General features: G+C 33.2%; 1 protein-coding gene and 1 long non-coding RNA gene across 2 annotated transcripts; one reads left to right on the forward strand and one right to left on the reverse strand.

Annotated features, from left to right (window-relative positions):
* The first annotated feature begins 7,547 nt into the window (after nt 1-7,547).
* Nucleotides 7,548-10,846, forward strand: LOC136987919 (uncharacterized). The gene is made up of 2 exons (XR_010882698.1): nt 7,548-7,965; nt 10,055-10,846. It is a non-coding gene; the product is annotated as an uncharacterized lncRNA (long non-coding RNA).
* Nucleotides 10,847-12,627: 1,781 nt separating this feature from the next.
* Nucleotides 12,628-26,426, reverse strand: LOC136987926 (uncharacterized). Its single transcript, XM_067285696.1, has 6 exons — nt 26,411-26,426; nt 23,601-23,779; nt 14,641-14,785; nt 13,748-13,986; nt 12,961-13,244; nt 12,628-12,877 (listed from the first exon to the last, which is right to left on the reverse strand). The coding sequence occupies exons 1-6, from the start codon at nt 26,424-26,426 to the stop codon at nt 12,628-12,630; spliced, it is 1,113 nt and encodes a 370-aa protein (XP_067141797.1).
* Nucleotides 26,427-27,808: the final 1,382 nt, after the last annotated feature.

The raw sequence follows: 27,808 nt of genomic DNA on the forward strand, positions 1-27,808 counted from the left end.
TTATTTAAATATATAATTTAAAATGAAAACGAAAATAATGATGCATTAAGAAACTTTTCAAATTGTAAAAACAGATTAGCGACTTTTTGGCTACTGCTGATCGACGAACTTCGGTAATCCGATAGAAAACGGCATTTGTATCTTGGTCTTCGTCGTGGTTAGACGTTATTTACGAATTTTATTTTATCTGAGGGTATTTTGGCCTAATGCACCTGAAAAGATGGAGATTTTGTGGAAGAGAGAAGGAAATTTTCGACATTTCATCGAAGACGACTCTCGAAGATCCTACGTAATTTTAATGCTAGTCGTTAAGAAACTGAGGTAAGCATGCGGGATCTAAACGTGGTTTTTCAATCCACGTGCATCGAGTCTATATTCGTTTCAAAAACAATTGTGTATTGGCGCAGAGATAAAGTAATGGTAATTATAAGTAAATAAATGATTTTTGTTTAATTATATGTAGGATTTGAAGTGTTAAATAAGTTTTAGGGCCGCAATGGTTCTGTGACTTATAACAATGCCCTGTGTGGTTAACAATAAGAATTCGTTAGTAAATTTCCGAGTCTTCGATTGGTTGATGTGAACAGTAATTGAAATTAGGGTAGAAGTTTATAAAATATACACCTTTTTTTCCCCTCTTATTTATAAAACAAAAATGTAATTCTTAAAGTGGAAAAAGATGAGACAGCCATTCATAGGAATAAAACTGAATTTGATGTTGAACTGATGATGGCTTCTCAGTTTTAATTTCTGTACAGTCAATGATTACTGGCTACTCTTGTTTGAGGATAATTTTCTTTAAATGATTGAGGAAATGTAACCTTAATTAATAGATAATTTCCAAATACAGAACCCTTTACAGTTAATGTTACCTTAGGTAGCCAAGATGGCGGCTTGGCTAGTCTCTAATTTCAGCAAGGAAACAGTGGGACACACGTTCTACCCTAACCTAACCTATTTTAATAATTTGGTTGCTATTAATTATGGTAATTTAGAATAGGTTGGTTAGGTTAGAATGTGCGTCCCACTGCTTCCTTGCTGGAATCAGAGTCGAGCTGCCATCTTGGCTACCTAAGGTAACATTAACCCTCGAAGAGCAATTTACCTTACCTGCCATTTAAAACTTATCACATTTTGGCTAAAATTCTTATACACATATCTACATAGATATAATATAAAAATATCAATCTTGGTTCTTTCCCAATTAACGGAATCTGAAAATGTTCTGGTTTGCTTGTTGTTCATAATAAAATACATAGTGTCTTTGGCACATATATTCCTTAATACCAATATATATACCAAAGACTTGGTAAATGAAGTGTTCATGTGACAGTATGAAATTCCTTAAAAATGCTGACAAAATGGAAAAGTGTCTTATACACTGATGGATCATTCAAAGTGCCACTAGTCTGTCAAATGCTGATGATTGGAAACTATGCTTCATTAATGGAAATTTTGTAATTTTGTGACACCCATTTGAATTTGTTTCTCTCCTGAATAATGCTGCACTGATTTAAACCAACGATCAGCATCTTTTGAATGTTAGCTGCAATGAAATTTGTAGGCATCTGACGGGCTGCAGTGGTGCATTATCCTATGGACAAAATGCAATTGTGTGTGGCCTCTCCAACAGGGCCCCAAATCAATTTTTTATAAGAAAATTTGTGAAGCTATAATGCTCACTGGCAGGCATCGTTGCAGTCTCTTTCTCTTTAAAATCAATCAGATGTACGGTTGAAAAAGACGACAATAAACCAAAAATTAAACCATTTTCAAAACAAGAAAAAATAATGTGCTAAAGAAATTAAATTATTACCTACAGTACGTCAAAAATATTGGTATAATTACAAAATGACTTATTTGATTCAATGTTATTTACAGAAAAACAAGAAATAAATAGAAGGGACAAGGATAATTAGTTGGCCTGGATTGTACTGACGTAAACAAATAGTAAAAGTCCCTCCATCTTTAATTATTGAAATTAATTTATATATCTAATACATTCTATTTCTCAAAATGACATTCATTCTTTGAATAAAAAGAATTGTTTTTATTTTATGAACAAAACATTGTATTCACATAGTATTGCAAACAACTGACAAAGAAAATTCTTTTATTATTAAACATCAACCAAAGCCGAATATTATCGGTCTAGAAATGGCTACAATACTAATAATTTAATAGACAATTTGGCATTAGGGTTAGGCGTTAGCTCTTGATAAATTTAATAATTATAAATTAATTAAATAATTTAAATAATAATTTTAGAATTACTGGAAGAATTGTGTTGTGTTACCAATATTGATTGATTGAAAATTTGAGAGCCTATTAATAACCTGAGTCACGTACTACAGCATGCCTCTTTCCAAAATCTGAAAAATCTGCAAACAGTTTTGCCGTGAGCACACTACAGAGGTTTTCAGGTGGTCTAATGACGTCAATGCCATTCATATAGTTCAATATATCAGAGTTGAGACAGATTGGGTGCATTCGTTAATAGTGGTCGTTCTGCGTCTCTGCTACTACAGGAGTGAGCTGCTGTTTGTAGGCATTTAGGAACAACGGTGAAAGAAAGAAAGATGGCGGCATCCGTACTATTAATAGTATTGTAATGGAAGAATCTAAAATTCTAAAATATGAGCTTTAAAAGTCAAAAGAAGGGTTCCAATTGTAAAATTTAACCATAAAATGGATTATTTGTTGAAAGAGCATTCAAAGTAGCCACGAAAAAATTAGAATGCCAGCTACCATTCGAAAATAAAAATTTAAAAGACACTTACATCACTGCATGCACTAACTTGTGCTTTCACAACTTCTAAATTTTCATTCATAAAACCATATAATGAACCCCAAAACGAAACTATTTCAGCCATGGAGGATGCCATGTTGCTTTCCACCGTAAACTACTGCTACAAGAGGCCGTTTTTGCCATTCAACGGTGCGCTCTCCAACCGGGATTTAGGAACTCATTCTGCAGGAATTTTTAAAATGATGTCACTCGCGCGGAGTTACACAGAGGAATAAAAGAACGCATCCATTAACACCCAACCCAGATGGGATGTGCTGTAGTAAAATTGGCTGCTCTAAGTGTGTATGGTATTATGGGTAATCCTAGTGGCAAATGCAGTAAACTAGAGTTATTTTGTAACTTGCGTGCAAGTTTTGAAATTTTATAAACAGATTAAAAGAAATTAAGCAAGAATGGAAAATGAAAATTATAATGCGCACAAAATAAATCATTCTCAATGGCGTTCAGCGAGAAACTGTACAAATTCACATGGAAAGAATTCTGATTCAACATGTTTTACATCAGTGCAGAAATATCGGAGAACACTAAATGAGGCTTGCATTTGTTCATTATCACTATATGAAAGGTACCGTACATTAAAAATGGGTTAATTTATGATAAACAGAGAAATAGTTTTAGGATATGAAGATAATGGCATCAATAGAGCCAGAATAATAGCAGATCAGGCTGTGGTGAAAATGAGACCTGAACCAATGGAGGATTTTGAAATTTTGCAGGGAGGTTTGTGTATAAAGGTGATAGTTGCTATTAAATTTTGGGTGGTTAAATGTTTATGGTTGGAAGCTGTATTTCTAGTGGGGTTGGACTTGATGAAGATTTTACTCATTAGTATGTACAATTTTTTTTTTATAAAACTCCTCTCTATCTTCAAAATTGAGCTTACTTCCATTTTATAATAATTAATAATATAGATTTTTTTATAATGATGCACTCAGAACCAATTACGGTGTGATAGCGAAACAACTAAAAAAGGAACATTTTTGAGCCCCTTCTAGGCTCTGCATCAGGTTTTTAACTGTTCCTAGATGGTTATTTGATTATGGAATAACGTTTAAGATGCGATAGAGACCTTATATATATATAGGCTCTATTAAACTTTCCATGGGCATCAGAATATGAGTACATCAGGTGGATATTCGTCTTACGAGAACCTCCGTGGCCCTCGCTACTTATGTAACAGATCCAGGCATAATAGCCGACTTTTCCCGGGCCAATCTCATCCTCACCGCACCTCCCATTGAACACCAAATGGTTAGAAGCTATGCACATTTCTACATCCAGCCTCAGCTACGTGCATAAATTTTAAAGAGATTGTTTTGTCATTGTCTTGGCAAGAGTTGATTCACAACTCGATCTAGCCACTCGTGCCCAGGCAGGCAGACTTGTCATGCACAAGCGACACGGCTTTTGGTGAATTTTTTCGAATTTATAATCAAACTTTTATTTAATTGTTATTCCAAAATCAAATAACCATCTAGGAACAGTTAAAAACCTGATGCCAGAGCTCAGAAGGGATTCAAAAACGTTCGTTTTTTTAGTTGTTTCGTTATCACACTGTAATTGATTCCAAGTGCGTCATTATCGTTAATCTGGTGCGGTGAGTGGTTATTTATACATTTTTTAGATAAGAGATAATAAAACATGGCACTAGGTGCAATCAAAATTTTTTTCTTTTTGCCAGAAAATTTACACAACTCTGAATGATGCACTGCAGAAACTTAACACATTTTAAGCAGCATGAGTACCATATTTGGATTAAGTTATTTATAAGTTAAGATATTTGATTTAAGTTATAAGTGAAATTTGTTGTTGTTAATTTTAGAAAGGCACAGATATGCTCCAGGAATGAGTTTTAAATCATTTTTGGCGTTCCCTTTCTGTGCAGAGAAACGTTTGGATCGCTATATTATTGTCTTCTTTATGAGACAATAATACGATATCCAACAACAGTTGTAAGCAATAAAGAAACTTTATGTATTAATTGTGGGGCATGCATCATTTAAATTTCATCACTTGCAGCGCTAGTGTTGGCTCGACGAATACCTCTCTTCCGGTAGTGGGTAAACGGTGGAAACTGAACAGAAATTTTAATCCACCTTTAAAAGCATGGGCTTAAAGAATGTAACAGTTACTGAATTACAAAAGAAATTAAACAAATTAGGGGACAAAGGCAGAACTTTTAGAAAGGTACACAAGCTTAAAATAACAAGTATAAACTGACATTTTTACAGTTGTTGGCATTTGTTTTCTATCTTGTAACAGAATTATGAAGACAACAATTTAGTTTTAATTACTCGACTTCGATTTGTATTATACTTTTGAAATTTTAGATACATAATAAACACGCAACAAAATGTTAAAAAATCATTGTCATTGATGTTTGATGACGATTAAAATGACTTCGAACCGTTTGAAATTTATTGCATTTTTAAATGTAACGTATAATAAATACACCACATTTTTAGCAAAATTCATGTCATTTAATATTAAGTTGGATCTCCTTTCATTTGAATAACGTCAAACATAGTTTGAATCGATTTTTCCAATTGTTTTTCCCAAGCATCCTTAATTGATAATTTCAACTGGTTTAATTGATGATGATGCTTGTTTTTAACATAAATTATATTTATTATGGTCTATAAATTTTCTGTTGGACTAAGATATGGAATTCTAGAAGACCAGTCTAATACTTTTTTATCTTCTCATTAATTATCTCATTGAAATATCCAATTATTCCACCAATTAAAGGTCCAAATGCAATTAAATTATTTTTAACATATCCTGATATTTCAAAGAATCCATTTTTTATCATCAGTGACAATATCAGTTTTCCCATTGAATCCAAAAGCATCCCAAACCATTACACTGCCATTTCCAGACTGACTACTCATTCCCACTCCTTGGTCCAATTCATGACAGATTTAGCCTATTGAAGTCTTTGTTGCTTGTGAACAGGTACCAAATAAGGTATTACTTTCATTTTTCGGTATTTTATGTTATCATGAGCGCATCACCACATCGTTTGATAGGACGCAGATTTTGATACATCGGCAGCTATTTGTCTAGTCGATAGTTGCTGATTTACTTGTTTTGTGAGGAAGAAAACATTTCGTTTATGTCTGTCGGTTACTTTTTTCTTGCATCTACTTTGCTCCATTTTCCATAATTTTCTTCTTATGTCTACACATTGGCCACGACAGTTTAAGAATCATAAATTATTCTAGATATTTTCTGAAACTTTCCAGCACCCCTTAATTCGTATATATTTCGAGTTTCGGTCTCTGAAAGTTTACTATTTCTTGAAATTGTGTTGTTAGTGTTTAAAACATAAAATGTTAAGATTTCAAATGCTTAAAATGATTGGCTGTTATAATACCAGGTGTGATATAATATCCTTCCATTCAATTGTTCATTAAAAATATATTTACATTTGTACAGTAATAATACTGTAAACCATTCAAAATTACCTCACCTTATAATTTTGCCTGCTACAGATTCAAGTGTATTGACTGACTTCTTTTCCAGTTTTTATATTTACTTCTTGTTCTTTTCTTATCGGATCATCCCGAAATTTATGAAATTTCACATCTGGATGTTTATCATTGGCACCAAAACAAACAACAATTAACCAGGATTTTAAAAATGCCTAAATAACTAAAAAGCAATTTTTAAACAGTGTATAACACAGCATGATAAACAAAACAGGAAACTACCTATCTGTAAGCCTGGCACCCACCTATTAGTTTCAAAAAGTACTATACATGTCCTATTAGAATATATGGCTAAATTGATGATTAGATACAAAGTAATTTGTCTAGAAGAAGGTTATTATGCTGACATCTCTTGCTAATTTTAATAATTATAATGAATAATTTTAATTTAGAATTTTACCTTAAGTATGCTATATATTTGGGGTTTGATTTTTGCCAGTTGAACATAGATTAAGTTAGCATATTTACAAGGAATATGGGGTATTTGGTTTTGAGTCCTGCTCCAAGTCAATCTCTTCCAGAATATTTAAAAAATTTACTTATAATGATTAAATTTGACAATGGGTTAACTACATCTCTAATCTTAGTAACTTAATTCTTAAGTAGCTTTATTATAGCTTAAGAAACCAGCTGTATGATTTGATTATGTATATTAAAATACTTTGCATTTGGTTTTACATGTAACTTAAAATGCTTTAATTAAGAATATTGTAAATAGAAAAAAAATGCATTTATTTAAAATTGAAATTTCATTCTTTTAGATATGATGCGCACTAAGGAACCGTCTAAAACAAGTTTTGATTCTTTGAATGCCAAGGGTTTATCCCCTTATGAAATGCTGCAGGTAGCCATCAACAGTTGTCACTTCTCAAAAAGTTGTGTTAAACTTTGTTGAATCCTGACTGTCGTAAGATTGTTTGGCCTTATGATTATCTCTGTACCATGTTAGAACCATCAAAATGGTAAGCTTATACTGACTATATTGCTTTCACTGGTGGTGCCCAAACTTTTTGGTGTGTGGAAAAACTGTAGATGGGTGGCTCATGAATATTTAGTATATTACATATGTAGAAAAAGTAAGTCTGTTTCTATCAATTATAAGTGATGTGACAAGCTGTGGCGTAGCATGGGTGTCAGCCGCCTGGGGCGAAAAAAAATTTTGCCGCCCTCTTATTTATGTATCTCAATTTAAAAGACTAAAATATACAGTAATTCTAAAGAACTTTTCAGCAAGAACAATCATCATTATTGTGTATTGTACAGGTTCAAATTTTTACAAGATGATATTATTATTTATTGTGAAATTTTGCTGCCCCTGTCACCCGGGCGGGCCACCCCTACTGCCTCACCTCTCCCACTACGCTACGCCACTGGTGTCAAGTATATGTTTGCGTGCCATGTTGACGTGTGCCGAGCCCGATTGGAAAACAGCTTACGGTTCGGGTACCACTGGTTTTGACTGTTTTGGTGATGATTATTTTTAATTTCACCATCTTTCGACTGATTATTATTATTAGATGAGAAAGTATTTCTGATTTTTTATTAATGATTATGCACAGCTTCCTACATAAATAAGTTTGTTATAAAAATTTTGTATTTTCAGGAAATTTTATAAGAAGGAACAGAATCAAATAGGAGTGTTGAAATTCCCCAATTTGGATTATGGTAAGAAAATTCAATATGCTATTTAATCTCAATATTTATATATCTATTATCTAAAATGAGTATGGTACAAAGTGCTGTATAACATAATTTATGTTATTTTCATCAGTTCTGGTTGATAGAATATATAAAACCTTAGAATATTAAATAGTGAGAAATAAACTTAGTGCCTTAAAACTTGCTTAAATATCTTCTGTAAAGTTGCATGATTACTAGATGTGATTGAAAGTGTCATGTATCTGGATATGCATGGTGTTCATGAAGTATTGATCTGTTTCAGTGGAAAAGTTGGTTGATAATTTGATAGAACATATTCAAACAGAAAATGACAAGCATTAATAGAAAGGTAGCCTCGACATTTAGTGAAATTTTATCAAGTTTTTGTTGTTTATGGCTTCTGCAAGTTAATTGCTTGAGGTTAAGTGTATGAAGCTTATTTTAATGTAAACATGCAATTTTCCACAGTTGTTTGCAGCATACCAAGCTTTGTACAGAGATGTTGAGGTGTGAGAGCTTTATTTAATCACTTTTTGAACATATTCTGTGGTGTATGGAAGGTTGCCTGAATATTTATCAATTTTTTCTACTTGTTGAAATTTATTCAGAATTTGAATATTTGCCCTTGTGAGACAAAATTTCTGAAATTGCATGTAGGCTATTCAGACACGAACTTACAGCTATTTTCTATTTCAAAGTTAATGTCTCTCACTACTTTCCAACAACTGTAAGAAAAACGAAATTATTAATGCATTCACCGAAATGGATGAGACTTTATAAACATTTTGTATTTACATATTTAAGATAGACTGTGGGAAAATAGCTTGGAATTGTAAGGATATATAATTCAAAATATTTGAGAGCGAGACTGATTTGTATGAATAAGTCAAATATACACTGAAATAGCTTATTACTATATGCATTTCAAGAGTATTAGAGATGGCATAATCAGTGTTGAGTCCTGCAAATATGACTTTGTGTACTGAGGTGATGAAAATTACAAGTTTTATGAAATAGTGATAATATTAGTCTAAATAACAGAATTTTGGTCAAGATGCATGCAAATTCGTATATGTATACAGGTACTCCTCACTTTACGACCTATACGCTTAAGGACCAATCGAATTTCGACCTGCAATTCGGGGAATCCCCTTTCTCAGCTTGAGTGTCGGTCAGTGGCAAATGGTGACATGTGCACTAAGCGTGCTATAATAGTCTTTTTATGAATAAATTTGAAGTTTGTTGCATAATTTGTATAATTTTACAATGATCCTATATAGGCCGGATGGTCGAGCGGTCAAGGTGGCAGCCTACCACTCCGGAGGACCCGGGATCGAATCCGAACGGGTCGAATAATCCCCAGGAATTTTTCAGGGGCGGTCCGTTTGAATATGTCGGGCCCCGTCCCTCACCACCCGGTCACCCCATTGTGGGCCTGGCCGAACCCATAATGGGCCTACTAAAAGAGGCCCTCTTAGTACCCACTGGGTGGAAAGAGTTAAAAAATGATCCTATATTTCCGGTGCAAGCTCCTCGCTTAACGACGTAGTCGTCGGAACGGAATTCGTTCGTAAAGTGAGGAGTACCTGTATATAATGTGTTCACATAGCAGTAGTGAGTATTTCTACTTATAGTTAAATTCCAAAAATTTTTAAATTGAAATTTATGTCATAGTGTTTTGCTGTGGAACCTTGGAAAAGGGGTTATATTCTTTGCTGATAAAATTGTCAATTCTATTTGTTAAGTGTTGCCAGTAAATAACAATGACTTATTTGTGATTACATGCATTTTTTGTCTTTTTGAACAACATAAGTTTTACAGAATGTCTAGTTCTAAATTTCTGGGATTCTATTGTGTTTCCAACACTGTGCATCTGGCTGATATTGTAGTCTGAAGATGAACTGTAGTCAATGTGTATATCGGGTTGAATAATTTCTTCAAATGTTCATTAAGATGTGATGATTTATTTGTCCTGGACAAGGTTTTTACTTTTGTGGCAGGAAATGTCATAGTTACACTGATTGTTTTCACAAAAATTATATTGTGTATTTATGAAAAATTCAAAAGTACTGATATTTTTTCTTTTGGTTTTCAGTTTGAGTTGGTTTCTGAGAATAGAAAAAACAAAGATGTGGAAAATATTGTTATGCCTCAGTCATCCAGCCTCTGGAGATTACGATTTTAGAAAAATTGACTCTGGTATCACATATCACTAAGAAGAACAAAAATGTGCTGCTCATCTGTATTGCAGTTCCATTACGAAGAATAAAGGGTTATTTATGGAAACTCAAAATTATTACATTTTATAATTTAACAAAGGGTGATGATATGGTGGACAGATAACAGGTGCACACAATTGCTTGGGCAACATCCAAAAATGCCAATTATAAATTTTTATTCTCCATAGCAGATATTAACTCTCAAGTTGTCAATTCGTCACTAATGGAAATATGTCATACATTTCCGACAGAAGAGAATATTTCAAGAAGTTGGTGTTATTGATGTATGATCGAATTTATAAAAGAAAATCGATCCTTAATGTGTCCAAAAGGTATTTGACTAGCCACAGAAAGAAAATACATCTGGTCCAGAGACCAACACTTCTTGGACTTTGGAAATGGAAAGTTAAGTCACTAGGAAGATGCAGAGCGTGGTAGGCACCTTGATATGACATGTCGATGTAGAAAATGTAAGAATTATTTCTTTAGAGCATTATTCCAATGTGTAAATATTGCGTTAAATGAAATCAATGCAGAAAGAAATTCATCTAACAACAGATATATTAAAATGTAAAATTATGCATTAATTACCCATGAAAAGATGTAAATGTAATTATGTACATTTTTATTTTTGTCATTTAAATTAAATTCTGTGTTTTGCATTTTTATTTTGGGTATTTTGTTTTACTTTTTACGAATTTAGCACTAATGTATTTACTTAAGCCAGCAGTTTCAACCTGTGGTCGGCAATGGTGGGGCAAAGCTTTCCTCTCATTTTGCATCATTTCAATACCTATCAAAAATTTGAATATTAACTATGATTCTACCTAAATTTACACTTTAATAAGAGTTACTAACAAGTGAAGGGAAATTGATAAGATTATTTTACTTATTTTCTTTAAAATATACTCATATGATGCAGTATGTTTGGACTAAGAATGCTGGAATCTGAATCGGCCTACAAATTCTTGGAAGTGTATGTCTAGCATTGAGACATCACTGATCTAGAACCAGTGTTCCATCTCCATCTCACCATTTTGTAAATTTCGAGGTAATTACTATACCATACCATGATCACAATGTAGTATTATGGTATAAAGAAAAAGTCCAGCAACCAGTTGCGTAACTTTCCCCACTGTTTGATTTTATTTGAAAAATTTTATTAATTACAGCGAAATCAATCCAAACATTTAATGAAAAGATGTAAAGAACAGTAATAGTTAGCCGAATTTATTTTGAATTTCATTACATCCTTTTGGTTACTATAAAATAATACTTGATATGTAATCATTAATAAAGGGTTAAATGAGGAAATAGGCTAATTGCAGCCATACATTACTAAAATTAATACACTTTTTAATACATTAACTATTGGAGATAAACAATGATTATGTTTTATTCTTTTATATTCATTGTGATTTAAATATATATTCCAGCTAAATTTGAAGTATTATTTCCTCCAATACTTTATAAGGAAGAATTTTAACAGATGCTATAGATTGTTTGGGCCCACCAGTGGCCTAATTTTTATTCCGTTGATCCAATTTTAATAACCTAGAGATATCTCTAGGTTATTAAAATTGGATCAACTGAATAAAAATTAGTGATGAAATTTTCCATGTGTCCGAGTAAATCTATATATATAAAAACGAATGTATGTCTGTCCTTCATGCATTACTCACCATTTATCCGATTGCCATGAAACTTTGGAAAGATGTTTAATACACTCCCGCGAAGGTTTCTGGCATATGTGAAGATCACCATTTCCCCCTTCCAAAAATATCTTTATATATGGATTAAGGCTTTTATGTCCAACAAATGGCGCTAACTCTGATGACCTAAGTTTGCTTTTCTGTGAGAATGGATTAAAGCAGATCATTTTCTATCTATCTATATAAATAAAATAACGTTCGTTTGTTCCTACCGATTCCTTTGAAATTTTGACAGCGTGGCATTCGAATACGCACGTGTTTTTATATATATACCTGTCGAAATTCCCTCCACTGGGGGGAGATGGACAGGATTAAGGCTTACCATGAACTCGGCTTTTATTATACTATTTTAGATGATGCGTTTTAATAGGGTACGTCAAGAGAATGTGCACTAAAAAGGGATTTTTTTAAATTCTCCCCACGGGGGAAGTGTTATACATTTATAATAGATACATTTTGAGCCACAACAACGCGTGGCCGGGTCAGCTAGTACACTATATAGTGTTCAAGTTGCAAAATAGGTACCAGCACAGTTTCATAAATGCTACAGTATGAAAAACATTATATAAATTCCACGATAATTAATTACATATAGAAATATTTTGAATACAACAATAACTACTTTGAATTACAATGAAAATTTCAGATAACAGATTCAATAAGGTGTATAACGACACACTAATGGTTACTCATAGAACAAGTATACTATCAATTATCAAGCATTTTCCAATAAATTGTTAAGAATGTACAATTGTTTTGCACTTTACCTTACTTAATTTAACGATTGCAATCTCTGCGAGGAATACCGCCAAGCATATGGCATATCCTGCAAACAACACATAAAATACACTTGCGAGATCTTCGAATTTCAGAAATATTTCTTCATTATCATTGTTTTCTGCATTAAATTCATAATATCTTCGATTTTCCTCTTGAATATCAGCTTGTATTTTCGCTTGAATACCACTTTGTTGAAGAATAGCTATTCTGAATTGAATTTATACGGTAAGCTAACAGAATAATCTTCATTTTATACCGAAAGTGTTTGTTAACTATGTTATTTTACTTACATTCTGACGACTTCTTCAACGTGATTGAACTTCACCAAATGAAATCGAACGTAACGAAAGTTAGTGTAAATGGTGTCTGGAGATAAATAAAAGTTCTTCTTTCCCCATTGCATCATAATTGACTCCAAGATGTATTTTGGTCCAATAATTGCTTCGGTTCCATTAAGTAGTTTGTAAATTGGACTGGTTGCACCGTGCCATTTTCTGCTTTCTGGTAGATTCATATAAATATTATCGGAAATCGTTCGAATTGTTTCGTCCTTTTCCGTTAATCTTCCCGCTGGCTACGTAAAAAATAATGTTTAAGAAATCTGTATTACCAATTATTCGGGTAGCAATCCGTATTAGTAGCAGTATATAGATTATGTAACGCAAAGATGGATAGATGGGTACCTGGTAATTGTTTAAAAAAAGGTGCGGAATGTCTCTAAATAAGTTATATAATGCTGAAGCTGAACTCTTGGTTTGGTTTTTGAAGTGTTGTTACATAGCGAATCTTACCGTTCACACCCCGTATTTTGAACGTTACACACGTAGTTAATAAAAGAATGTAAGATGCGGTACTTCGTAGATCATTCCTTATCACGAATAATGAGCTGAGAGAGTATAGGAATTACGTAACTTTCGAATGAGTATATATGAAAACGTTACGGATAGTAGTTGAAAAGTTTTAAAAGGTTTATGTGATTTATAGGCGATTAGGTATCAATACTGTTTTTTTTTTTTTAACTGTGTACCCGAGAATATAAGAAAAATTTATAATAACAACTTAAAGAATCTTACGAACCTTAAGAACGTGAAAAATACGGATTTCTTCAGTATCCCAAAATACAGTTACGTTGTATCGTCCTTGTTTTATTGCTTGTGTCAATTCCATAAAATTTTGAGGAATGGATTCACTTCCTGGATTAATCATGAAAGACGGAAGGATGCCAAGATATCCACTAGTCAATACGAAAGTGGTTAAAATCCAGCAACCGATTATAATGCGAAATGTGAAATTCGTTATGTGATCTATGGATGTGTCTATAAAATATAAAGTGAAATTAATGCCGTGTTTAAAATTATGACTGGCACTGGCTTGAACAGATTAAAAATAAACGGTGTGAATTTTTATAAAATATCAAGTATATCCGGATTGAATTTAACTATGGATTTATTATTATAACAGAAGCATCATTAATTTACACGTATTTTAATTTGATTGAAGATTAATGTTACGTATACAAATTACTTGAGTAAAATTTCACTTCGATTGTTTTCTTTTAAACTCGTTTTACTCCATGTACTGATCGAATTACATTACACAAAAAGTTAGGAACAGCGGATTCTAAGATTTTGTGTGTGTAATCTAAAACAATAGAAAGAGATGAAACGTACTGTACAGTACGAACCTATACGTGAACTTCATGTTATGACAATTCGTAAAAAAATATAACTTTTAAAAATATCTTTATAAATTCAAAATACACTAATTTATTCCTAAAAACTCCTGGAACATTTTTATTCAGTTGAAGTTTAAATCCGGATGTGGAAATGTTCCGGACTCGGAACTATCCACCTCTATTACTCTGGTCTCGTAGATATAACATTAAGAAACGTGTAACGAAATCAAGATCCATATTTTTTACAATATCAGAACTGGATAACAGCATATATTTCACAATTAAATAAACTCACCTTGCCTTAGAAGATGTCTTATAAAGATCCATTTTAATTCAGAAACTGTCAACTTTTCCATTCTTTTAATTTCAAATGTTTTGTTTATTACTCCATACGTTATTATCAAAGTTAGAGGAAACGTTATCAAGATGCAGAACCAAACCTGTAATGTATATATGAATTTTCGTTTTTTTTTCAAGGCTTCAGTAAGTTAAATATAATTAGAAATTAATTAGGAATAGAAAATGTAATTGAACCAATCTTTCGAAGTACGACACGATATAATATTTATTCAATATATAGTTACAAATGTTTAGAAACCTTCGAAGTATTCCCCTCGTGCATCTACACATTTTTTCCAGCGATTTTCCAAGACACGGTACGCGCCCTGGAAGGCCTGGACAGGAACCTCGTTCAGAGCGGTCGTCACGGCTGCTTGGATGGCCTCAATGCCGTCAAAACGCTGTCCTTTGAGGGCGGTCATAATCCTTGGAAACAAAAAGATGTCTGCCGGAGACAAGTCAGGACTGTAAGGGGATGGTGCCAAGTTCTGCTTCGCCAGGAACTCACGGACTCGCAGAGCGGTTGGCTGGGGGCATTGTCCCGATGGGGCATTCGGGTAGCGGCGATCTCCTTTCGCTCGCGAAAGACCTCTTTTCTCAATCCTTCGAGGACATCCACGTAATAGGTAACGTTGACGCACACGAATCACATTTTCGACGGTGTGGCTGTTTGATGGCCGTCCAAAGCGGGAGTTGTCGGTCACCTCTTCCTGGCCCTTCTTAAACATCTTCAACCACCTTGAAACTTGCAAAGACGATAGAGCAGACTCTTCGTAGGCTGCTGGATCAATTGATTTGTATATAGTTTTTGCCGAATTTGGCGCAGAACTTGATCGCGTACGTTGTTCGATCGTTTGCTCCATCGCGCTTCGTGACACGGTCTTTGAGACGAGTTTCAGAAAATCAATGATACTGACGCAACCACTGCTCGGAGCAGACTGATCTTGCACTGGTTGTAAAACCCATCGAGCCCATCAGACGCACAGTCGCTTCACAATAAAATAACTTGCATTACTTTATGAACACACCTCGTAGAATACTAGCAACGAGGCCAAGCAAGCAGCTTGATTAAATCAAAAATAAGCACATTCGAAGTGCAGTTAAATAACTGATATTGCCAAAAGAAAACAAAAAGGTTAGAGTGATATGGACATGTGATGAAAACGGATGAAATTTATCTAGAAAGACAAGCCATTGACATAGAGATCAAAGGATAGTGATCAGGACGAAGAGCAAACAAGAGAAAAGGGAAAGTTTAGGAAGAGCAACGAGGTGTATAGATTTAGTTGAATTCGACGTAAAGAAAAAGCCGTTAAAATTTAATTTACAGAACGCAATTAATGAGATCGACTTTGATCCTAAATCCCTTGATTGTATAATAATGCACGCGTAATTACGTAACGCATATCTTTGGAAGTAGGATATAAATTATGTACTTTTTGAGCTGGTTATGTACTACGCCTTATGAAGAGTTACAAGTCTTCATAATGCTCACATACCTAATTCAAAAAATGTCGGATGGTAGTTGAAAAATACAAAATTTCCCTACATAATTTATGGACGATTCCATACACTGATTATAAGTATTTAACTGTAATCAAAAGAAATACAATCTACATTTAATTGCTGAATTTAAATGATTATTTTCAGATAAATTTAATAGAGGTTATATGATGTATATATTAGCAGTGTGATTGCCCCGAGTGCTCGCCAGTTGACTTACATACAAATAGGCTAGTAGTTGAATATGTAGGGTAATCGTAACCGTAACTAGCTAGTGTGACACTTTCAGTGTTTTGGTATTCGTGCGATTTTTATTGCGAGACAGTTTTAAAGGCGTGGTTTATCGAAGATACGTTGCATATTTGTCTGCCTTATAAGACGATATCATACTTGACGTAGAAATCATCACACAGGATCAATTACGATCACCCATTGAACACATTCTTCATTGCCTTCGAGTTTTATACCATATGAATTATCTTTCTACTATTATTTTCTCCGTACAGGATCTTTGTACAGGATGTGTGTTTTGTATAAATAAAAGGTTTCTTGCTCTCATGACAAAAGTGCGTTAATGCAAACATTAGTATTAACTTTTTGTTTATAGAAATGTCTTCCGGATATCTTAAAATATCACAGTAATACGTACGGTTTCATTTGAACTCCTAAATATTTCTGTAGAGAGTATTGAATAGAAGCATTTGAATTACGATTACCGGGTTTGGAACTATATGGAACTAATGTCTCTAACTTTGACTGAACAACTTTGGACAATTAAGACAATGAACTGTATTGAATAATTTGATAAACATTAATTTAAATAGTAAATAAACTTTTAAAAAATAAATATACGAAAATTTTGTAAATGAATAGAATGACAATGAAATATTACAATCATTGTATAAGGCTTGATTAAGGATACGGCTTTCCCTAAAGGTCTTGCTGCTCGGATTGCAAAGAAAGTAGACACATCCAAGATGGGAGAAGAATATCCAATGAAGTCTTTCTTGACAACTGAATAAGACAACGATATATCCATCTGTAATTAAAATATTATTTAAGCATTGATAAGAATTAGAATGCGTTTGATAAGATTTAATAAGTTTGATACAAACCAGATCATTAGTACGTCTAACAGGGAATCTGAAATAATAGCAAAATGTTACCACTATTTTCAACAATGGGCAGTTTTTCCATAAAAAATAAATCTTACTTTGTTCCAAGTGATTTTACCAGACATTCCCGATACTCCCATATAAATGATTTCCTATTTACATTGACGTAACCGTACTAATGTGAATAAAGAAGTATTTAGCGTTAGAAAATGAAAAATACGTATACAGTAGAGCATCGATTATCCGACTTAATTGGGGACTCGGGTTGGTCGGATAACTGAAAAGTCGGATTACCGAAAAGTATGAAAAAATACACTTTTAGTATAGTGTATTAGGCCTGGTTTAAATACTAGCCTCCCTTTCATGGTCGAGCCAGTGCTGCCAGCTAAAACACAGAAATTTAACAAAAATAATATTAAAGTAGCCAAGACATAACCAAATATTGTAGCGCCACATCACTAGCGGACATTTGAATTTGCCGACTAGAACGCAGTCGGTTAACCGATAAGTCGGTTAATCGGGGGTCGAATAATCGATGCTCTACTGTATTTCTAAATTTTAACTGAATAGTTTTTTAAAGTTTGAAAAATGATTAATTTATGAATGTTTGTTACAACCAACGGACATAATGCTAATTACGTCAGAGATTAACCGGTATTAAAATCAACCAATGTATCTAAACCGTCTATTCATTACACTGTCTCCAAAGTGTGTCTAATATGTTACTCATTGATAATTTATAAAAAATTCACATTGGATTACATTTACCAAGTTAACTTTATTTACGCCGTTTGATCAGCATAAACGACAAAATTATTTATCAGTTATTTATGACTCATTAAACGGTAGTATCATTCTCGTTCATTTCTATGTGCCAACAACACTAGAAACAATAAATGGAGTGCTACGATTTAAACTACATAACGCGATGAACTCAATAATGGTAAATCAAGGAATAGAGTAATCTAATCGGGAACTATTTTTGAAGTATTATGGGAATCTACACAAGTTTTGTGCCGAGAACCCTAAAATTTAATGGAATAGTTCTTTCGCTGAGTCAGATAGATGAAGCAGTTTGACACACGGCCACAACCTGAAAGATTTGCGTTTATACCTATATTGTGAGTGCAATGAAGCATTATATTACTCAAATTAGTTAAAAGCGATTAGTAAACGTGTAATGATGTGAAGGAATACTTACTCTGTCATATTCCACCTCTATAGCTTTTCCTTTCAGACTCTCTAATTTAAACATCTTTGTAACATTGTATTTATTACAAACTGATGTATTCAATTTATCCATATTACACTGTAAAATATTTAACATACATTATAAATATATACATACAAATGTATTTCATCTACATTTTTATATACAATCGCATTTCTCAGCTGAACTACTTGATGGCTGCACGATAAGATGTCGCTATACCGTTCTAGATATCCAGTTGTGAAACCAGTTAATATTACCATAAGCCTTTATGGATCCAACCCGTTATGGGCTAGTCATATCTTGCAATAAGGGAAACTGTGGCTGGAATATACGTTTATATAGGATGGATGGATGTTGAACACAGTGATTCCTGGCGTGTAGAAAACGTACTGTACGTTACGGTTAATAAATAATTCCCGATGATATAAGGATTTTAGCGTGAGTTGAAAAGCATCTATCTGGGTATTAATTATTTTATGTTATAATAAAGTGTTTATATTTTTGCAACAGATTGTATAAATTATGTGTAAAGTATGTTCTCGTAAATAAAATAAATAATTGGACTGCAATTTGAAATAATTGTACTGTACATATATAAATTTCGACTGTTGTCAGTCTGTAAGGCTGATGTCTGTCTTCGAGAAAGGAGTTAGATACACAAATGCCGAGACCGAATGTAGAAAGCTTAGGGACAGAAGGCCGAAATTAACTATATAGAAACTTCAGGTTAACAAGGATCTCACGTTACTTCGCCGTACAAAGTTAGATAGATGACGGGCACGTCTCTATTGCTAACAGGAAACGTATGATGTAAAAGGGCAAGACTACCTCTAAAAAATTAAGAACATTATGACGGAAAGTCGCAGCCCGGAATACTGACGATATCACAATAAATAATTGCTCGTTAAAATTAATTTAATTTATTTGGTTATTGCAGCACGACACATGAGTGATCAGCAGGTGGATGCATCCTAAGAAATCTTTTATGAGAAGCTGGATTCTATTTAGGCGAAGTAAACTCGGAAAACTCCACGAGGCCAGCCCGTTGGCCATACCCGAACCAACGACTAACTACCAGAGTGGTTTTCTGCACTCGGCTACCGGAGGACGCTTATTAGAATTAAGAAAGTACTGTTCAGAAATGAAAAAACCCGAGTCGTTAGATGTGGAAAATTTGTCTGTTTGTTAACTTATGACAACGCAATACTTGGGCGATGCTTTCCAAAATGTCTTTTAAGGATAAGTGGCCCCTACTTAGGAGTTACAAACGTGGAAAAAACCGGAAAACTCCACCTCCACCTGACCAGACCGTGAATCAGGCCAGGCATTCGGGAACAATCCACTTATAAAATATTTTTGAGAAGCTGCTCGCCTGGATTCAATCTCGAAACTTCAGAGTGGTAAACTGACAAGATAAATGCCATAGTTATCAGCCGTCTTTCTAAGCTTTTATAAAAGAAATAGCTTAATAGTAGCAATAATAAATTTTTGCGAATCTTTATAACAAATTTTTCTGGTATTTTATGAAGGTTAATTGATGTTTTAATTTACCAAATGCTTTTTGTGATTTCGTGTCACAAAGATATTGAAACGTTAAATTATCTGATTTTAATGCAATCGATATTAGAAATGGTATTATACTAATTGCTGATTTTAAATATAGTGGTTTAAATTATCGATAGTATTTCTAGTATCAGGAATAACAAAAGTAAACAATGACATAAATAACAAGTAAAAATTCTGCAGAATTCAATATGACAAATTATTATTGTTGAAGTTTCAGTTCTTCTTTCGGGAGGTTTTTAAGGGTAACTGGCCCCTATTCAGGCATTACAGACATGGAGAAAACCCGGACGACTTCACGTGTTCAGCCTGTCTTGGCGAACTACCTAGTGTTTATAGAACGGAACCGATTGCCCACCGGTAGGCCAGATGTGGAAACTTAAATACTTATAATTCTACATACACTCAGACTCATTTAATATTACGAGTATATACTATATAAACCTTATTGCTGTGAATCATTTAATACTTTAAACCAGTGATTCTCAAACTTTTTCGATCCACCGTCCCCTTCGTTCCATAAAGTTATACCCTACGCCCCTTAACCCATTTTCTCTTGTGTGAGAAAGGATTGGAAATATTATTAGGAAAACTTTTCTGTGAATCTCACACTTTGTGCCCTTACCGTACATTGTTCTCAACATCTTGAAACCATTAAACGCAATGTTCCCTCTTATCCGTTTAAGAGAGGAAAGGGAACAATTGTCAGTAACCCCAACTTTTGCCTTTGGTCACCGTTCAATACCCTGCCTCCAGCGCCTCCTAGATTTACTCACCGCCCACAAGGGGGCGTTATCGCCCACTTTGAGAAACGCTGCTTTAAACTAACGTTTTCAACCTGATCAATAGACCACCATCAGGTTATCACTGGAACGTTTAAATCGTTCTACAATCGAACAAATATAAAATTTAAACTTAAAAGGGTTTGAACAATAAGAGCCGACAAAAGTAAGCATTTGGTTGTAATGAAAAACATCATTACAACAAAGCCTTAGAGTATTATATAGAAGAGACCGTGTGTGAAAGAGGTCCGATGGGCAGCCCGATGTCCGGCTTACTCTGCGAGTTAGTATTACGCAGATTAGAATAGATCACTATTACGAATTTTAGGGATGACATAATCTATATATATAATCGAGACGAGTTGATAATAATAATAACGATAATAATAATAATATTGTGAGAAAATTCCTGAATACAGACACACACACTGATACACTTCTTTAATTTCTGTTTTGGTTACTATGCCTTGACTTTGGTCCGGCATAGTACACAGTCACCGGTGTTAACCGAGTATATCTCGCTTAACCCAACATAATAATAATAATAATAATCAGTGCAGAGCCCAAACAGTAAGGAGTTGAAAGTTGAAATTTGGTACACAGTTAGGGTACGTCACGAGAACGCACACTATAAAAGGATTATTCGAAATTTCTCCCCATGGGGGAGGGGGACAGGATTAAAGCTTAACACTTCCATCAACAATGGAAGTGTTAAGAGAAAGTGAAGTGCAAGACGCAGATGCGCATGCAGATGGAAATCGAACATATTTTTAGACCCATCTAAAAATTCTCTAATTAGTCTAGAAACAAGGGGACCCAATTTTTGCATTTTGTGAAAACGGGTAAGGTTGACTATAACGTAATAATCTTAATCTTCGAAATCGTTACTTTTGCCCAAGCGACGCCGGGCCTACCTGCTAGTATAACATATATTTTTTTTAAAGTTATATCATTTTTACAAAAATTATATTTAGTTTATTATTTTGTTAAATTTTTTGCCGATAGACAGTGCTATGTGTAAAACCAGCAAATCGAATGGAGAGAGAAAATAATTGATTTAGGAAAATCCAATAGATATTTTGGGGATGGTTTATGACATTGTCTTAGTAAGGGGTATATAAATGTAACTGTTGAGCTCCGTAGCAATTGGTCGAATGGCCTAAGCGTGTATGACAAACAAACATCCAAACAAACAAACTTTCTTACATATATATATATATATATAGTAAATTAGTCTATAATACATAATACAATTGACTTAATGGTTTGAACTTAAAATTCTGTTCAGAACAATTTGGTTTTTGAAAGAATTTTGTTATTCAATTTCAAGTGGAAACTGAGGGAGCATGGTCTCTCAATTTATGGAGATAACCACAAACCAAGAAGATATCTTCCAGTATATCTTTTTAAACTGGTATGATGATTCAATATGTGTATCGCTACCGAAGATTAATATAATACAGTAGCAACAGTTAGCCGTAGTTATGGTATTTCCCACTCGAAAATGTCGTAACTAAATAGGCGCAACGGATGCTCAGGCACAGGAATCAGGACAAAAGTGGGTTCCGAAATAGGATGTCAAAAATGTTCAAAATTATTTCAATGTATAAAATAAATAAAAGCAATGGGATCGGTTATTATAACTTTTAAAAATATAAACAGTCTAAAAAATACTTAAAATTATTTAAAACTGACGAGTTAAAAATTACTCTGTTTTACCAGACTTCGAAGGAACATCAATCACACAAGTGAGAAGAATTGAAGTTAACATACAGCTTCATTAGCGGTTCACTGATGAAGCTGTAAAGTGAAATGCATATGGTGAAAAAAGTTTAATAAAGAGTAATTGTTAACTTCAATTCTTTTTACTTGTGTGTTTGATGTTCCTTCGAAGTCGGGTAAAACAGAGTAATTTTTAACTCGTCAGTTTTAAATAATTTTAAGTATTTTTTACACTGTTTATATTTTTAAAAGTTCAAAATTATATTTCAATTTTTGTCGTCGTAAAGGCTGATTCTGTAATTTTTTGGTTGAAGTTAAAAATTTAATATAAGGCTTAACTCGAAACTGACCGTTATTACAGATTTTCATCCATAGAGCGTGCTCGCCCTTATATAAAACGATAACTACAAAATATTTAATAGAACTGATCATTACGCTAAGAAAAAATCTCAATGATTAAAAATACCATTTAAATTACAATAACTGTTTTTTAATGATAATCTGTATTCGATGCTGTTGGCAGGGATATGTACCAGTCCAAACCCAATAAAATTTTGTACTTTCGTGGTGTAAGATGTGTAATTATCTCTACAAGAGATGCAAGAGATACTTACACACTAAACATGCATCTCAATGCGTACATGCAGGGAGCTTTATCTGGAATAAAATTGCCCGCTAAATGTAAAATGACATTGAACGATGGCCATGATTTCTCGGATAACAGCCGCAACTGCCGTATTTCTTTGTGCTTTAATTGTATTGTTTCTTCGTGTAGCTTAGAGTTGTGCTACAGATAATTCTGAGTTTTAAAATTAACATTTTCGGAAGACTTAAGTTTACATGTTCTGAATTGATTCCGTTGCCTCAATAACGTTAAATAAGAATACGTTAATTATGGTCACACTGCATTTTTATAAATTTAAAATAATTATGTTACGTAAAAATTCAGCAGTGAAAAAACAGACAAATTGCAGACAGTTTATGATTATTATAATACATTGTAAAGAATTTCGCTTACTACTTGTATAAAAGTTTCTTCAATGTTAACGATAGAAGAAATTGTCAAAAGTTCACTGAATGCGAATCGACGAATTCCAGATGTGTAGAAGAAAGTGATCTGAGTATCTAAGTATAATGCATCTTCAACGTAGGCTTTCACGATAAATCCTTTTTGAATGATTCTACTTGGCAATTCCCCTGAAAATAAAGATAGTTTTAATTAAATTTACTGAACGAAACTGTTCAATAAATGTCTCTGGACAGCGATTATATTGTAGAAAAGTATCAGTAGCTGTACAGATCCTCGAGCATTTCAAATTATTCCTTTTCCCAACATTTTTGATAGAAATGAAATTAAAGTAAATGAGATGATAGTTATATTTAGAATAATTCAGTAAAATCTGTTTAAAACAAATGTTAATTTTCCGTTTTATACAGGATGTTTTAATTAATGAAGACTGATATTTAGTCAGCTACTCCTTCGCTAGTGTTTTACATTTTAATGGTGTGTTTAAGACGTCTTTTTTTTAACTCTTTCCGCCCTGTGGGCACTAAGAGGGCCTCTTTTAGAAGGCCCATTATGGGTTCGGCCAGGCCCACAATGGGGCGACCGGGTGGTTAGGGACGGGGCCCGACATATCCGAACGGACCACCCCCCGAAAAATTCCTGGGGATTTTCGACCCGTTCGGATTCGATCCCGGGTCCCCCAGAGCGGTAGGCTGCCACCTTGACCGCTCGGTTATCCGGCCGTGTTTAAGACGTCGAAACGTCTGTACAGAATAAACTTTGCTTTAAAAATAGTACTCGTGCGATGCATTAATTATGAGCTAGAATTTAGCAACTGGTGCACCGAAAAATTCGGTTAATGTTACCTATGGTTTTAAAATGGCGGCTCGTCTCTGATTCCAAGAAAAAAAAAACAGTGGGGACGCACGTTCTAACCTAACCTAACCTATTCTAATAATTTTGTTGGTAATAATTATGGTAATTTATTAGAATAGGTTAGGTTAGGTTAGAACGAGAGTTCTCACTGTTTCCTTTTTTCTATTTGCTGGAATCAGAGACGAGCCGCCATTTTGGAACCATAGGTAACATTAACCAAAAATTCTAACTTATCTAGATTACGTTATACCACAATACACAAAAGAATCTTCTGTTTCCGCGTTAGACATGTTTTTCGCTTATTTTACATAGAGAACCTTTCCATTCGGAACCATATTTTCGTTTTTTTAGGGTCTGATAGATTTTAAGTTATATTTGAATATTTTTATTGATACTTTTAGCTTTTAGGAAAGAGTCCAAATCACGAGGTAACATAATCAGTCGTGTCTTATACGAGTTCCCTTCCAATTGTGAGGGCTTCGAAAACGTTTGTTACAAATTATTTTTTTTTACTGCATTGTGCATTATGTATTAAGAATTTTTGTTTAGGATTTTTAGCCAATGAAAAAATTAAATTAAATTTTTTAGAGAGTTCTTCATAAATCATAAAAGAATTTCACTTTTTCTGGTCTGTGAGCACTAAGACGACGTGGAAAAAAAGCTCCATCGGAAATACCACCAGGTCCAATGTTACAATTCAATATAAGAGTTGAAAGTCGGAGCACTCCTGAAAAAATTTTCAGGTGTTTACATACCCATAAAGATTCAAACTCGGGAGCTCCAGTGCAATAGGCTAAAGCCATACCACCTCCATTGTCCTATCCTAAAGATCTGTAGTTAAGAAGATGATGTTCATAAATGCTTATCAATAAGATATTGCTGGCATAATTTGACCATTTCAGGGAGAACAGGCCTGTAATAGTATTTATTGCTCAGGATGGAGAATAAAGACTTTCATACTCACTTTCGTAATTCTTGGGATTCTTATATTTCAAACCAGCATAAGTGATCAAAACATAGCATAATTGGAGCTTAAGCATCATTTTCAGTATATTTCTATAATGAATAAATGTACAGTACATTTAGTGTAAATTCAAGAAAATTTAAAAAATTAGTTATATTTATTATTAATAGAATACAATAAGTAGTATATTAATATAATATTACCTACTTACGATAATTACATTTATATTTATAATGTATTTCCTGTTAAATTACGAAAGTAACCAAGGAAGTATAGAATTATATAAGATAGAATAAAGCAACGAAACAAGCGCTGTATTAAAGAGTGGTGCATTCTGGGAAGTCTTTACAAAGGAAACTCTGTTCTTTTTGTGTTGGGCATGTAAAGAAAACTCTAGAAACTCCACATAACCAGCCCGATGATGAGAAACAAACTTTCGATCAAATACCCAATGGCGTATTATCCTATGGGCAAAAATGACAATTGCTTGGGGTTCCTTCCAACAGAAGGCCTCAAGCCAATGTTTTATAAACTCATTGCTGTAGTAAGAATATTGAAATTTGAATTGGAGCCATATTTGGAAACTGTAGATTGCCAGTGTAAAGTAGGCAGAGAGTGTACTGGTGCATTTCAGAACTTAACAATTCACTTTGACAGAGCTTTAATAATTGTTAAAACAGAATTTGGCATAATTAAAAATTGTTATTAAAATATAATGAAATTATCTAAAATACTTTACTAAGTTTTAAACATTTAATTCTCTATTCCACCATGCCCACAATAGCTTTGACCAGACGTAAAAAACAGTAAACTTTTTTGGCCCAATAAATATCAATTTATATATTTTAGATTATTTTTGTTCAGAGCCCGTAGTTCATACGGGCCTCAAAATGTAGTTTTTAATATAATTAAATATCCTCGTTTTAATTTGTTTTATTTATGTATTTTATTCTTTCGCAGATTTGCTATATATTTGCCTTACCTGAAACTGAAGTCATTACTCTCAGCTGTTTTATATATACGATATGAATAAATAAACATGTGTACTTATATTTTATTGTCTTGTTGACATTTTAAAATAATACATTAAGCTAATAAATTTGAAAAAAATTCTATTTAGGTAAAACTGATTAAAATTTAAAAAACAAACAAAAACGAGTTGCGTAACTTTTAGGGCTGTTAAAAAATTTTATTAAAAAAAACCTTATATTTTTAATTATAATAAATAAAATTGTGTGTGGCGCCATCTGTTATGAAATTTATTACAAAAAATGCCAATATATTTTTAATTATTATAAAATGGCAAAAGCTTAATTTTGAAAGTAGAGAAGGGCTTTATTAAAAAATATATATGTCAATAACGAATAAAATCTTTATTAAGTACAACCAAACTCGAAGTATAATTTATCATTTTTTTCTATTGTGCTTACCCCTCTACGTTTAAACACCAAAATTTAGTCACAAGAATACCCCTTTCCACGGGCGGATCTAGGTTTTCTGGGCCTAGGGCTTATTAAGTCTAATGAGGCCCCATTTTTTGCTAAATTAAGAATTGTTACAATAAAACAAATAATACTATAAATTATCACTATTATTATGTTATTGATAATTTTTACTATACGATAAGTGCTTATTGTTAACGTAAAAGTATTAGAAATATATGATAATAATTCAACAGTATGATACGCTTTTTGTCCAGTCTTGGTATAAAGTTGTAAACAATTCATCGGCTTTTCTTTATTACTACTAGACTTATTACACCGTCATTTGACACAAGAATAGCCTTAAAAAAATCATTTTATTTTAAAAAATAATGCATTTCGGACCTTAAGTTCCTCATCAGTTTTTTATAATATGAATATTTGTGAAATTGATACTACAATGTACAATAAAATCAGGATGTTTGATAAAATATCGAGGACAAATTATTGATTTTCAGGTGTTGATTACACGTGTTGATTCGATGCTTAGAGTAGTATAATTAAAACACGCAGTAAAACTAAACACAAAAGTGTACATAATAAAAGACAATAAAATAGTAAACTGTTTCAATGTTAAATTTTTAATTAATTTATGTTTAAATTTATTACTCACCAATTTATAAGAATCTCTAACCTAACACAAACTTTATAGGCTGTTTCGATAGAGTTAACACTGTTTAGTACTTCAATCCTTTTGAGCAAATAATGCCTATAGAGCAATATCAATTGATACTGCTCTGTGTTTGGCAATAGGATGATTTATGAGTCTGTTCTGTGCGCAGGCTTGGTATAAACTTGAATACACGATTGAAAATCCGAACAAAGACATCGAACATTATTATGTTTATGTCGTAAGTATTTATCTTGTTTTATGTATTACAATACATAATTTTACGCGA

This window comes from Centruroides vittatus, unplaced genomic scaffold (assembly GCF_030686945.1).
Source record: "Centruroides vittatus isolate TY-2023 unplaced genomic scaffold, ASM3068694v2 scaffold_2906, whole genome shotgun sequence".
Taxonomy (NCBI): domain Eukaryota; kingdom Metazoa; phylum Arthropoda; class Arachnida; order Scorpiones; family Buthidae; genus Centruroides; species Centruroides vittatus.